Source organism: Octopus sinensis, linkage group LG24 (assembly GCF_006345805.1).
Source record: "Octopus sinensis linkage group LG24, ASM634580v1, whole genome shotgun sequence".
In the NCBI taxonomy this organism is placed as follows: Eukaryota; Metazoa; Mollusca; class Cephalopoda; order Octopoda; family Octopodidae; genus Octopus; species Octopus sinensis.
This window is the reverse complement of record NC_043020.1, coordinates 19,490,267-19,505,266: the sequence shown is the minus strand read 5'-3', so window position 1 is coordinate 19,505,266 and position 15,000 is coordinate 19,490,267. Positions and strand designations below refer to the sequence as shown.

General features: G+C 38.7%; 1 protein-coding gene across 1 annotated transcript in view; it reads right to left on the bottom strand.

The window, feature by feature from the left end:
* Positions 1 to 11,813: 11,813 nt before the first annotated feature.
* The window catches only part of LOC118767823 (RB1-inducible coiled-coil protein 1-like), a 39,387-nt gene continuing 36,200 nt past the window's right edge, over positions 11,814 to 15,000 (bottom strand). The window contains exon 13 of the mRNA XM_036513089.1: positions 11,814 to 11,920. Within this exon, the coding sequence (XP_036368982.1) occupies positions 11,917 to 11,920 (4 nt within the window). The 3' untranslated portion in view covers positions 11,814 to 11,916. The remainder of the gene's footprint in view (positions 11,921 to 15,000) is intronic.

Sequence of the window (15,000 nt, the reverse complement as noted above, 5' to 3'; positions counted from 1 at the left end):
TTATATAGCTTCAACTATTGCTCTTTTTCGCTCGATGTTCTGGTTGGATTTCCATGAATGACCAATTGAAACTTTAGACATTTTCCAGCCTTTTCTTTCTTTGTTCCACTCCTAGGTCTTCTACTGAATGCCGCATCCCGAAGAACCTGTCTAGCAATTTTTTCCTGTGCCTTTCTAATCACATGCCTGTAGTACAGGACTGTGATCTCCTTGTATGGAAAAGTAGTGGCTTCATTTGGAGAGATTCCCTGATCCCAAAGCTATGCACCCTGTAGAGTAAAACTATTTCGGAAACCCTTCGGAGGAACATCATTTCAGCCATTTGTATTCGTGACTGTACTCTTTCAGTTTGTACCCAACATCTATGAGTTGTTATATCTCTTTTACTCTTTTACTTGTTTCAGTCATTTGACTGCGGCCATGCTGGAGCACCGCCTTTAGTCGGGCAAATTGACCCCAGGATTATTCTTTGTAAGCTTAGTACTTATTCTATCGGTCTCTTTTGCCGAACCGCTAAGTTACGGGGAACGTAAACACACCAGCATCAAGCAATGTTGGGGGGACAAACACACACACACCACACACACACACACACATACACACACACACACACACACACACACACACACATACATATATACGATGGGCTTCTTTTCAGTTTCCGTCTACTAAATCCACTCACAAGGCTTTGGTCGGCCCTAGGCTATAGTAGACGACACTTGCCCATGTGCGCCACGCAGTGAGAATGAACCCGGAACCATGTGGTTGGTAAGCAAGCTACTTACCACACAGCCACTCCTGCGCCTGTATAACAACTTATTGACAACAAAATCTTTATAGATGAAATTTTGGTAACGAAAGTGACAGACCTGCTTAGATTTCTCCTTAACGGTTGTAGCCTGTTGATGACATTGTCTCGTTATTGCTTTAAAGTGCTTATACACATCAGCAAGTTGTTTCTTCAGGTCAAGCTCTCGATTATCAACCAGTATATCGAGCTGGCGAAGGCACTCTCGTACTTCTTCGTTACAGGTCGCCATCAACATGCCTTCGTTTAAGATTCTGAAAGGGAATAGAAGAGAAAGCGAGAGGAGTAAAACTTTGTTTACCATGCAAAATCCAAAGTATTATTTCGCAGATGTTTTATTTTGGCTAACCCTAAAATGTATCTGGGAGTTGTTTTTGCTTCTTAGAACATGTTAAGATCCTTTTTTATCCCAAATTTCAGTCAGAGAATGGACTGAAGGTTCTATAGATATCAATAAAATTTACTCTTTGTGCAATCTCTACAATCTCACGTGAAAGACCGAATGAATCAGTTGATCGATCACTGGACATCCATTTATCTTCTCTTCTCACATTTCCTGGGAGGGTTGAGGAGGTAGTCATCAAGCACCCCCTGCATAGGGTCCTACAAGAAATAGCCATCGTTAGACTTTGTGATTGGATTTCCGAGCATGACCTATTGAAACTTTAGATATTATTCAACCATTACATTTTTGTCCTGCCCCAGATTTTCTACTGGTTGTCGCATCTTGAAGAATCTGTCTTGCAATTCTTTCCTCTGACTTTCTAATCATTCGTTCTAGTACTGGATCTGTGACCTCTCAGTAAGGAAATGTAGTAGGTTGACCTGGAGAGAGACTCTGATCTCAAAGTTATGCACCCTGTCGAGTAAGATTACTCCAGAAACCCTTTAGAGGAACCCCATATCAAACATTTGCATGCGCAATCGTACTCTTTCAATATGTACCCAATATCTATGACCATAGGTAGGGATAAGCACAAAACCAAAGTGAAGAAGGCATATTTAGCTTCCTTTGACCAACTTCTCTTCTGAGGATCGAATGCTGGAGCTGGCGCATTTGTGCATGAATTAGCTTACTGTCATACATCAACTTATTGTGATATCGCTTTCATTATGGCTGTGCGCGTTCATCAAAGTTCATAAAAATTATGAAAAGGAGAGGTGACAATACAAAGCCCTGCGGAAGTCCAGCACCCAGGTTGAAAGCACTATTAGCCTTTTACTGCAAGAGAACTTCACGGTAACCAGTCGTTGCCCAGTACTCCCTAAGTTCTGAAAAACCTACGACAGCATACGGTCATATGCCTCTTCGATGTCTACAAAGTAATATTTCCACGATTAATCATAGACCTGCTTTAAGTAAATATTTGCTTGGTTGTGTTGTGCCCAGGAGGTAAGCTATTTTGTTCTTCAGTCAGGATTAACAGCTCATATTTTATCACAGGTATTGCATGGTGTCCTTGGGGCACAAAACTCAACTTTCATGTTGTAAACCAGTGTCCTGGGATACAAGCGATTTATTACAACAGTAATTACCCTGGACCGGGCGACGCGTTGTGTTCTTGAGCAAAACACTTCATTTCACGTTGCTCCAGTCCACTCAGCTGGCAAAAATGAGTAACGCTGCGATGGCCTGGCGTCTGTCCAGCTGGAAAACACATACGCCATGGAAACCAGGAAACCGGGCTCATGAGCCTGGCTAGGCTTTAAAAGGGCGCAATTATTTATTATTAATTACCACTGCAAATTTCATAAGCGATTCGCCAATTGAAGTATTGAGTTCACATTCTTCTGTGGATGAATTCAGAAGCGGAGTTAAATTCCACCGGTCTCAAAATATAACCTGTCTTTCTTTCTCTTACTCTGCTCTATTCTAAACACTTTACCTTGATCCCGTCCGCTAAAATTGAGTCCCCCTGGAACCCATAGGTATGTATTTTTTCTTCCAGCATTGAGAATCGGCAGTTTCAACGGAATCTTAACTACATTTAGCCTCATCCAGTTTCCCCTATTCACCAATATTAGAATGGGTCTAAGAGAAATATAAGCACTGCCCCCTTTTTTTTCAAATTTACTAATAAAAAGAAAGTCTCTGGATTCCAAATTCATGGATGATAATTCGGAGAGAGAGAAAGAGAGAGAGAGAGAGATGGTGGGAGAGAAAAACATTACGTGCAAAATTTAAATAAGTCAAAATATTATCATTTACTCTTATGCTGGTTTTACAGGTTTATTCTGGTTTCAACAAACCTCCATCACTTGTTATTTATTCGATAAATCTATGTAAATAAAGCAATAAAAATATTTAATAAGATACTTACAGGCTTCAAGATCCGACTTTGCCAACAGATTTTGAGCGTAATTATCTACAGTAGTCATGATTCTTGGGTAGCAGGCATCCAATTAAACTAGAAAATCCTATAAATGTTCCAGATATTTTATATATATATATATATATATATATATATATATATATAATATATATATATATATATAATATATATATATATATGTATATATATATACATATATATATGCACGAAGAAACCATATCTTTATTGTAGATCACACCTTAAAAATCCTTATTCCTTTATAGTGTGTGCTTAATTGATATCTGCCAGGATTTTTAACCCCATTTTTTCTTATATATATATGTGTGTGTATACATGTATGCATGGATATATATAATTTGCTGTTTCGTTATAGGTAAGGTAAAAATAATAGTGATCTACCCAATGCGAGATAACTACCATTTATTTAATATACACAGAATTTAGAAAAGATCTATTAAAAGTTTCATGTTGTAGAGATACAATAATTTGTTAGATATGTATGACATGCCATATATCTTTGAGCAGTCTTTCAGGTTCGTTGCATACTGTTAGACCTATTTGGAAATCAGGACGCGGGTCGATGAGAAAATATGAGAAAATAAAAGGAGGAAAGATGCGAAGAAGGTTGATGTAAAAAGTGGAACGAGAGAAAACTAAGATCGTTATACTCTTTGTGTGCAGAAATCGTAATTAATCTAACTGTTATAGAATAATATAACGAAGAATAATATAGCTACTCAATCCGGAGTGTGTGGTATCCTCCAATTGAACAAAAGAAATTTGTTCATATGCTTGCATTAGCTAAAAATTTCGGACCTGGCATTATGTAGTGTGGTTGAATTCTTTGATCTAAAAATGAATGTACCATCTTTCAGCCATGCATAACTTGTATCTCTTTCATTCATTTATTCATAACGTAGATTCTATTTTGTGCCATTCAGTTTAGCGTACAATCTAACCCTTACTTTAAACCCTAACCTTAAACCTTAATCCTAACCCTAAATCTTAACCTTAAATCCAGCCCTACCCTAAACCTTAACCCTAAACTCTAACCCTAAACCTAAGCCCTTAACGCTAACTATAACCCAACCTTAAACCGTAATCTGACCCTAACCCTCAACAGTAAGCCTAACCCCAGTCTCTTAACACTAGACTCAATCCTAATCCAGATATAATTATTTCACAGCGTAGAGTAAGGATGCTGCAGTGAACAGCACGCTAACGTACCACGCTCTATTCTGGATTCGTAATCATTCATAATTAATTAAAAGAAATCATTAAAATCAGAAGAAAAAGATCAGCTAAATGCATTTTGAAAAGAAATACTTAACATTTAGAACAGGACGCTTTTTTTAATTTACGTTAGATATTGAATTCAAATTTCGGCACAAGGCCAGCAATTTCAAGGGAGGGGGTAAGTCGATTACATCAACCCCAGTGCTTTACTAGTGGTGATGGAAGCACTCCGTCGGTTACGACGACGAGGGTTCCGGTTGATCCGATCAACGGAACAGCCTGCTCGTGAAATTAACGTGTAAGTGGCTGAGCACTCCACAGACACGTGTACCCTTAACGTAGTTCTTGGGGATATTCAGCATGACACAGAGAGTGACAAGGCTGGCCCTTTGAAATACAGGTACAACAGAAACACGAAGTAAGAGTGAGAGAAAGTTGTGGTGAAAGAGTACAGCAGGGATCACCACCATCCCTGCTGGAGCCTCGTGGAGCTTTAGGTGTTTTCGCTCAATAAACACTCACAACGCCCGGTCTTTGGGAATCGAAACCGCGATCCTACGACCGCGAGTCCGCTGCCCTAACCACTGGGCCATTGTGCCTCCAGATTTACTGGTACTTGTTTTATCAACCTCAAAAAGAATGAAAGGCAAAGTCGACCTCGGCAGAATTTGAACTCAGAACGTAAAGACGGACGAAATGCTACACTCTTCATAGCGCACCAACTTTCAACTCTTGCCAAATTGATTATTGGTAAACGCGGACCAATAAAATCCTCAAACTTAAATGATGATTGTATTTAATAAGTGAAATTACTTCAGGCTAGAATGAGAATAATTTAAAATGAATAACTTACGATACATACAAACAATCGTCAAGCGGAGAAAATACATAAACAGAATACGATAAAATAAAGAAAAAATGAGTTTAGTAGCCGATACCTTTAGTAAAACTAGTAGAAAATAAAGAACGACAAATTCAAAAAGAATTAGTTGAAGATGAGGAATGACAAGAACGAAGAGAATCGATCAAAGATCTCCTGAAATCATTATTTCTATTCCATATCCTTGACGTAAGAGCAACGTCACAATAAACATGGTGTAACTTCGTGTTTAATAAAACGATATTGTTATTTATGGAAGCCGATCTCCATACTTAAATTCCATCTAAAAATATTCTCGTTTAATATCTATGCCTTTTATATTTTGTGTTTGTGTTGCGTTTCTTCTACTCCTCAAGCGAACTTGCTTTCACTTGAGAACCGATGACGAATCTGTGACGGTCTTTGGTTTTATGTCTGTATATTATGTCATGGTTTACTTCACAATCTTTGTGCTCGCGCGCGTGCGTGGTGATAAAAAAATGGTGAACGCATATTGAAGGAATTACTCAGATGGTGAGAGTGTAATGGCGAGTCCATGCATTTGTAGCTCCGGCGGTGCTATAACTCGGGCGGCGCTCTAGCTCCGGCGGCCCTATTACATCGGCGGACGATTTTGTTTATAGAAATCAGACTGATTTTAGTGAGGAGTCAAAACAATGGGGGATGAAGAGCGGATATCAATCCTGGTGGCGATATCAGTGCCTAACTGATCTTGACATGTGTCCAATGAATCTATGATTCAATTTTGATAATATTCGGTCCCATATCTTCACGTGGGCACGTGCGTGGCTGGGTGGTTAAGAAGCTTGTTTTACATATATATGGTTTTGGGTTCAATCCTTCTGCATGGCGTTTTGGGCAAGTGTTTCGCACTGGAGTTCTGGGCAGATCAAAGCTTTGTGAGGAGATTTAGTGAATGGAAACTGAAAGAATCCCGTTGTGTGTGTGTGTGTGTGTGTGTTTGTGTGTATATGCGTGCGTGTGTGTGTGTGTGTGTGTGTGTAACACATTGGATAAAATTAGTAACGAAGACATTCTGAGGGAATTAAAAGAAATTAACTCAGATCTGGTCACACTAATGAACAAAATCGATGAATTAAATCCCTATACCCGAGAAGCAAAAGGAAGTGAAGAAGGAAGACATTCTTCGGAACTGGTTGGTCAAAATTTGGATCAATTATGCACAACCTTACATTTGATCTTTGTAAACATAATTTGAAAAAGAAAAATTCCAAAAACATGAAACATAATGAAAATTATACCAGCATTAGCATATCTAACTAACAGCCGAATTAGCCATATTTGGAACAAAAAATTAAAAGTGAGAAAATTCACATTTTGGAACATAATTAAAAATAATAACAAGAAATATATGAACGATGGATGAACTCAACACCATTAGTTCTTCCTCTCAAAATCCAGATGAAACTAATTCCAGAAATACCTGAACAATAAAGACAACTAAGGAAGAAAATAGAAATTGAATTAATTAAGCTAATCAAACATGCTAATTAATTAAGCTAATCAAACAATGAACAAAACTATAAAACCATTGATGAAGAAATGCATATAGAATTCATTAAAGATACCGAGGGAGATCTTTTGGAAAGCGTTCTCAAACTATGGAAAGAAACTTATGACTCTGAAGAAATATATTCCCTTCAATATTGAGGAAAAATTTCTTCGAAAAAAAAAGTACCTGTCACCTGACTATGTTCCAAGCTCTCTCAACTTCAACAACTAATATACTGACCAATAGTTAACCCAAAGAGGATACAACAGTGCATTATGAAACTCAGTTCAAAACAGAATACAGTTCCAATAACCCTTTTTATAAAAAAGAAATTACGAATGAAAACCCATACAGAAATGGCATCCCGCCCAGCTGGGGAAGGGCACATATGTCACAGAAATCGCGCATAAATAAATAAATAAATAAATAAAACAATTACAACAAACGTTTCTTGACCCAGAGAAACGGACACACGTTGGAACATACAGGAAAATACAAAGTATTAAATTTATCGCAGAAAACTTTTTCAATAACAAAAATTAACATACAAGCAAAAACAATTACTATTTACCTCGACCTCCTGCAAAATGAAACCGTAGACAACATTAAGGAATTTTGCAGAAATTTGCGACTTACAGAAGCATTGTTTAAATATAATAACAATGATGAGTCATTTGTTAAAAACAAAAGCAATTTTTTTCCATCTAAAGGTAGGAATGAAGCACTCGTTGATTTTTGTGATAACATTTTGAATACAGTTCTATATTTAAGAGATGAGGAATTATGTACATTATTTATATTATTTACATTATTTACATTTGACTATGAAATAGAAAATAATGAAACATCGTTCGTCCTTACTTCACCTATACGGAAAAGTTTGACAAACAAAGAAATCGATCATATAACAAATTTGAAATAAAAATCTAGTCTTTTCTAAGCTTTACCAAATATTTCAGAAAAAAAAATTCATGAAGCTTGGAAAGAATTATCAAACATATGCATTAACGTCCAATCACCAAGAGATTTATAATTAAGACCTATCATAGCTGGCCCATCATGTGAAACTCACTGCTTAAGCAATTTTCTCGACATCCTACTAAAACCCTTTCTGAAATATATAAAAAGCTTCATTAGAGACAATTTAAATATGTTAAACCACCTCCCCAAAACAATCAATAAAGAGACAGTTATCTTATTCTTTGATGTTGTGAGCCTGTATGCTGATTGATATCCCACACGACTATCCCACACAGCAACCAAATTCTGGTTGGAGAATTATCCAGAAGAATTACCAAAGTGTATCGACAAGGAATTTATAGCATTAAAATTTATCTTCCAGAACAATTACTTTTGGTTTTATGCCAATTATTACCAACAGAAAAGTTGAATTGTGATGGGGATAAAAGCAGCCCCAGTTTTTGCAAACCTAGCTATAGATTATTTAGAATTGATAATACATCAAGTATCGCTTCAAAAATATGGATACTCCTTTTACCAATATATAAGAGAATTAGAAATGATATCTGGATGACCGCTTTGTACGTTGAAATGAAAGTATTGATAGAATATTCGAATTTAAATCACTGCTCAATGCAGGGCTGAATTTATAGGCGGCGAAGGGTGCGATTGCTCCGGACCCATGCTACGAAGGGCTTGGGACACTCAATACTGGAAGGGTCTCACCTCCCAACAGTCTTGCTTGAAGAGGCTCTCTTCAAACATAGAAACATATCTCGACTTCTTAAAGAAATGTAATGTATTTTCTCTTTTGATAAATAACATAAATTTTTCCACGTTAGCGACGCCAATTTATTCATCTCAAAGACAGTTTGCTACCCAGTTCCAAAAGCAGCTACAACTCCCTTGGGAATAGAAGGGATAAAGCAGAGGAAAAGAATACAACACTCCCGAAAAGGATCATAATTGATGTTTATATGTAGGTATCATGTGTGTGTGTGTGTGTGTGTGTGTGTGTGTGTGTGTGTGTGTCTGTGTGTGTGTGTGTGCGCGCTTTTTTGTACTTTGTAAATGTATATATATAATGTCCGTCTGACAGCACTTCCGTGTCTGTAGAGCTTGTCTCGAACCGGTAGAGCTCCCGGTAGCACTGCCAGGCCAGGAATTTCTGGAACTATCCATAGGCCCTGGCCCGAAAGTTCTCAGGAAAAGACCATTTAATTGATCCCTCCCGACACCCAGAGTTTCCTCAAGGACGTCATCGTCTGTTACCCGCCACTAATCCCCTATAGAATCCCGTTACCCGGCTGACAGAAAGCTGTGAGCGTGTGCCGACACTCCAGGTCTCAAGCGCCCTTTCTTGGTTCACGCTTGATCCAGGACTGTAGCTCTTTCAATGAGATGAGCTGCGAAAAATCCTGCTTGACAAACGGCGGCCACACCTGTTCACTGTTAAGAAAGTGCCGGAGATGCTGCAGCCTCAGCGCAAATCTGCGCATCATTAACCACGGCATGCGCGGCTGCTGACAGCAGATGGACCTTCTGACGAGTGGAACACGACCCTTCCACAGAAAGCAGAAGAGTAAGCGCTCCAGCTTGGTCAGCCATGAAACAATTATTTTGAGATTACAGACCCTAGGGCGGGCACTAACAACACAAAGCGACCCACCTATGCAAAGTTGGTGCTTTAGTAAAACGTTTAGTAACAAAATAAGCAACTAACAACTTTTGGAAATAAAATTTTGGAGGAAAAACTTACGAGCGGACTAACACGTGCATCCCATCAGGACGACGACGAATAATAATAATAATAATAATAATAATATAATAATAATAATAATAATAATAATAATATATAATAATAATAATAATAATAATAATAATAATAATAATAATAATAATAAATAATAATAATAATAATAATAATAATAATAATAATAATAATAATAATAATAATATATGCCCTGATGCAGTACCAGGCAGTGGCTCTCATGGCTTCTGATCTTAACTGATTGGAAGTGTTATCATGTACATTGTTTTGTCTTGGTATAAAAGATGGCTACAGCAAATATTCTGCTCAATACCACAGATTTGCTTGTCAGTTGTTTGACCTTAACCAGTTGAGCATGTCCCTAGTGCTGACGATATGTGCATCTCTGATCACGAGCAGAAGTAGTGGGGGAGCATCATAGCCATGTGTTGAGAGGGATTCTTTGGGGTTTGAATAGTTCACCTCTGGAAACATGGGTGGTTCTTTCAACATCCTTAAACAACCCTTATTCAGGACCGTTTGAGCGGGATGGGCTACTCAACCTGAAGAAAATTCTAACTGGCCCTACCTGCAAGGTCATGTGCTGTTTATCTTGATATGAGATCACCATGTCGCGCACATATGGTTGTGATGCATGTGCCTGGTGTACCTTTATCAGACGGGTAGTCATGATGGGTATATTGGGCTTCGTATATTTTACCCCAGTGTCACTTTGATGGCATGAACTGCTCTCTCACTCAATAATAATAATAATAATAATGATAATTATTATTATTATTATTATTATTATTATTATTATTATATTATTATTATTATTATTATTATTATTATTATTATTATTTTCTCTTATCACGGTTTTGTTGGAGTTCCTGGAGTCTGGCATGCATCGATGGCTTACAACCTGCAGCCTACGATACCATGCTATTCGTTCTTTTCATCTATCTAATACTTTCCTAGTTATTCTGGCCGTGCCAAGGAGGTAAACCCTCTGTAACAGTTCTGCTGGCCGCTCTATTCCAATTTCCTTTATACTCCTCTTGATGCCTTCTGCTACTGTTCCCAAGGACCCAACAATAATTGACACTATCTCCACCTTCTTCATTTTCCATAGCCGGGCTATTTATTACTTAATAGGATTGTATCTATCTATATTTTCGCCTTCTTTCTTGACTATTCGTGGGTCAAAGGGGCATGCAACGTCAACTATATAGCATATGTGGTGCACCTTGTCCACCAACACCAGGTCTGGTCTGTTATGCTCTAGCACCTGATCAGTTTGGATTGAGAAATCCCAGAGGATTTCGCTAGTCTCTGACTCTGTCATTCTCTGCGGTTTGTGCCCATAGCACGTCTTGTTTCTCTCTAGCCCCCACTTTTCGCACAGTTTCCAGTGTAGCACTTTCGCTACCTTATCGTGTCGCCACAAATTATAGTTGTTTTGAGCAAGTCTAAGGCATTCGTTCATGATATGGGCAATGGTTTCAACCACTCTATTGCAGATGCGGCACAGCGGAGACACTTGCTCATTCCTCAAGTTGACCCTCCAGTTTGTGGCCACAGCTTGGTCCTGTGCTGCCAGTATAGTGCACTCGGTTTCTTTTTTAGTGTTCCTTTCATCAGCCAATCATCAACAGTACATGCCAACAAAGTGACACTGGGGTAAAAAATACGAAGCCCAGTATACCCATCTTGACTAGCCGGCACATGCACCACAACCACTTGCGCACGATATAATAATGATCTCATATTAAAATAAACAGTGCATGGCCTTGTAGGTGGATCTAGTTAGAATTTTCTTCAGGTCGTGTAGCCTATCCCGCTCAAAAGGATAAGAGTCGTTTAAAGATATTGAACGAAACACCCATGTTTCCAGAGGTAAATTATTCAAACCCCAAAGAATTCCTCTCAATACATGGTTATGATGCTTTGCCGCTACTCCTGCTCGTGATCAGAGATGCACATATTGTCAGCCACTAAGGGACATGCTCAACTGGTTAAGGTCAAACAACTGACAAGCAAATATGTGGTATTGAGCAAGTTCTGCGTTGATGTTTTCGAAGTTACTCATTGGCCCTTATTCGAATTGACTTGAGATTTAAAATTTATGACGCGAACTGCACGGTGGGCAAGTTTAACTAAAGCAATTTGGATTCCATTCCGAATAAAGTTCCACGTCATAGTTTCGGCTTTTTAAAAAAAAAAAAAAAGAAATATCAGAGGCCTGGTGCTTTGCTCAGAAATTATTTTTCAAAAGGGCATAAGAAGCGCAACATCAGGGTTTTTAGATTAGTGAAATCAAAGGAACAACCGGAAAATGTTTTGCAATGTTTATTTATACCTCTGTTCAAATCTCAGGTTAAATTTACCTTTCATCTTTTGGCTGCATCCTTCTTCGAAAGTTTATGACCCAATCCATTAGCTGTAAGATATTATTATTATTACTATTAATAGAATTATAAGACAATGGAACGACATAACTGGTAGGGTACTGGAATATATTATATATAGGAGCAGGCGAGGCTGTGTGGTAGGAAGCTTGCTTCCCAGCTACCTGGTTCAGGGTTCAGTCTCAATGTGTAGCATCTTGGGCAAATGTCTTTTATTATAGCGTCAGGTTAACCAAAGCCTTTTGAGTGGATTTGGTAGACGGAAACTGAAAGAAGCCCGTCGTATATATGTATATTATTATATACGTGTGTGTGTCTTTGTGTCTGTGTTTGTGCCTCCCCCACTACCGCTTGACAACCAGTGATGGTGTGGTTACGTCCCCGTAACTTAGCGGTTCGGCAAAAGTGACTGATACAATATGTACCAGGCTTAAAAGTAAGTCGTTCGACTAAAAATTCTTCAAGGTGGTGCCCCGGCATGGCCGCAACCTAATGACTGAAACAAGTAATATATATGTGTTGTGGTCTTGTGTTATTTTTATCACATTCCTTTACATTCTAGGATCAAATCCTAGCAAGAATAATTTCCCTTTAAGCCTTCATCGGCGTAGAGGAGCTCCCAAGGCCAACCAGTCTTAAGTTCCTGTTATAAGCTCGGAGGACCATGATAAACAAAAGGGGTCTGAGAACTGATCCTTGGTGAACTCCTACTTGTACATTAAATTCATTGCTATACTCACCTTATTGACAGCATCCCTGTACATGGCTTGTACAGCTTTCACTGACCACTCATTTATCCCCAGTTTTTGCATTGACCACCAGATAAGGGAGCAGGGGATTTAGTCAAAGGATTTCACCTTATCGACAAGAGGTACGTACAGAGGTTTATTTTTGGCTAAATGCTTCTGCAGTTGCCTTACCCATACCATCATCAACACACCTACACATGCTCACACGCACACGTCAAGGTCACCAGCCCTCTTCCACACACACATACATGCTCTCTTATACACACGCACGCACACCTTCGTTTTGGGATCACCAGTACTTTATTATCTCCCCTTCTTCCTAGCTCTCCTGTGTGACCTCTCTGTCCGGCATTCGCCATGATAGATTGATGATGGATAGATGATAGATGATGGTGTGGGTGCTGGCAACTACAGAAGTAATACTTCACTCTGGCACAAAACAAAATTACATTTCATCGAGGTTAAATCTCTTCTTAATTAGTTGAGCTACGACCCTCTCTATAACTTTCACAAGGTAATCCAGCAATTTGATACTTCTGAATTTTTTTGCCTAAGGCACCACCTTTGCCTTTGACTGCTACACCAGTCATTTAGTATGACTCCCTTGATTAACTATACGGGTGATTATGCTATATCCGTTTCCGCCAGATATTTTAAGCATCTTAACGGTGATTCCTGATGGGCTGGGTGTGGTGATGCGATTTCTCTGTGTTTATATCCTTAATTGCTTTATCTATCGAACTACTGTCGATAACAATAGCAATAAAAACCTCAACAGGAACACAGCCAACAAGACAATCCCCGAAACGCCAACCGGTTCTGCTACCAAATTCTATCCAAAATAATGCATCCCATCAAGGCTTCCCCGTCCCAACAACAAGACACAAACACAACATCCACATACTGTCCTACATTCAATTTCTACTCTCCCACCTCTTCCAAGGTAGTTGAAATTTTGCTTTCCAGTACACAACTTTCAAAATGAATGAAATGAGGTGATAATCAACTGCAATTACAAGAATATTCTCACGTTTAAATTCTAAAAATCGAAGGAGTTAGTTTTGTTGTATTTTGGGAGGGTCATTAGGCCACTAATAAACACACACACTAGTTCGATTTCACTTCTTTATTATTAATCAGCTGATTAGTAATTTAACCAGTCTACTAATCGAACGCTTGCTCAGTCAGTCGGTTAAACAATCGATCAGTTGAATTAGCAACTAAACAAAACAACTAATCGATTGTTTAACCGACCGATTAAGCAAGAAATCGATTAGTTGGTTGATCAAATGACTAATTTACAAACAATAAAGGGAAATAGAACCAGTGCGTGTGTTTTCCAAAATGTTTCACCACATGAGTTCGCATCAAGAAATACCTCTTGGGGTTCAGTTCCTTATATGATTAAAAACGTCCCCTTCCATTCATTGACAGTTTTGTATTTTTACAATTTTTTTTATTATTGTATTTTATTTTATACCATTATGCAATACTTCTGTCTTTTGGCCCCTCAAGTAAAATATCCGTATAGAGTCTTGGTTACTATAACTACAAAAGATATACATATACCTACATAAACACTCTTACACACACATATGCACGCGTGCATGCGGAACACACACACACACGCAAACACACAAACGCACAGAAGTGGCGTTGGAGTAGAAGGAAAATGTCCGTTAAAACCCATTAAGCGACATGATTCCGAATTTGTCCCTTCCGCTTCTTTGAATATGCAGGTGTATTCACTAATAAATAGTTAACAGAAATACTCTCTTGTGGCCCCCACATTCTGACGGGTCAAGACCACTGAGCGCACGACCGCTTTTCGATCTTCTTTACGCACTCCCAGATTCCATTGTCCCTCACTTTCCACCCATCCATTCACCTTTTGTGGCACACATTCACAACTTCCGAATCTTACTTTTTTCCAAATTACCTCAGCCGCTCCGATCTTGCCTGTACCACTTCTCCTCACCTTCAAAAAAGGAACCCCATCGTTAGAAGTCTTATAGCACCTAGCCAAACACAACCAAGTACTTTTAAATGGACTCCTCGAAGATGCAACAACTGTTCCTCTTAGCAACACTTCAACCAACACTTGGCATAATTCACAGTAACACAGTACCCAAAGCGTCTGCTGTACTTCTTCCAACCTCATATATTGAACCATCTGCAAACACTGCGGAGCACTTTGCATTGGGGGGAAAATGACATTTCCCTGTCGGCTGCTTCGAGAACACATTCGAGGCACACTGCTATGTATATTAGGCCAATCTATCCCTGGGCAATCCCATTACTGATTCGTCAATGAACGGCAAATACGGAAACGGAAGGAACAGAGTTTCATACTCAAATTCAGA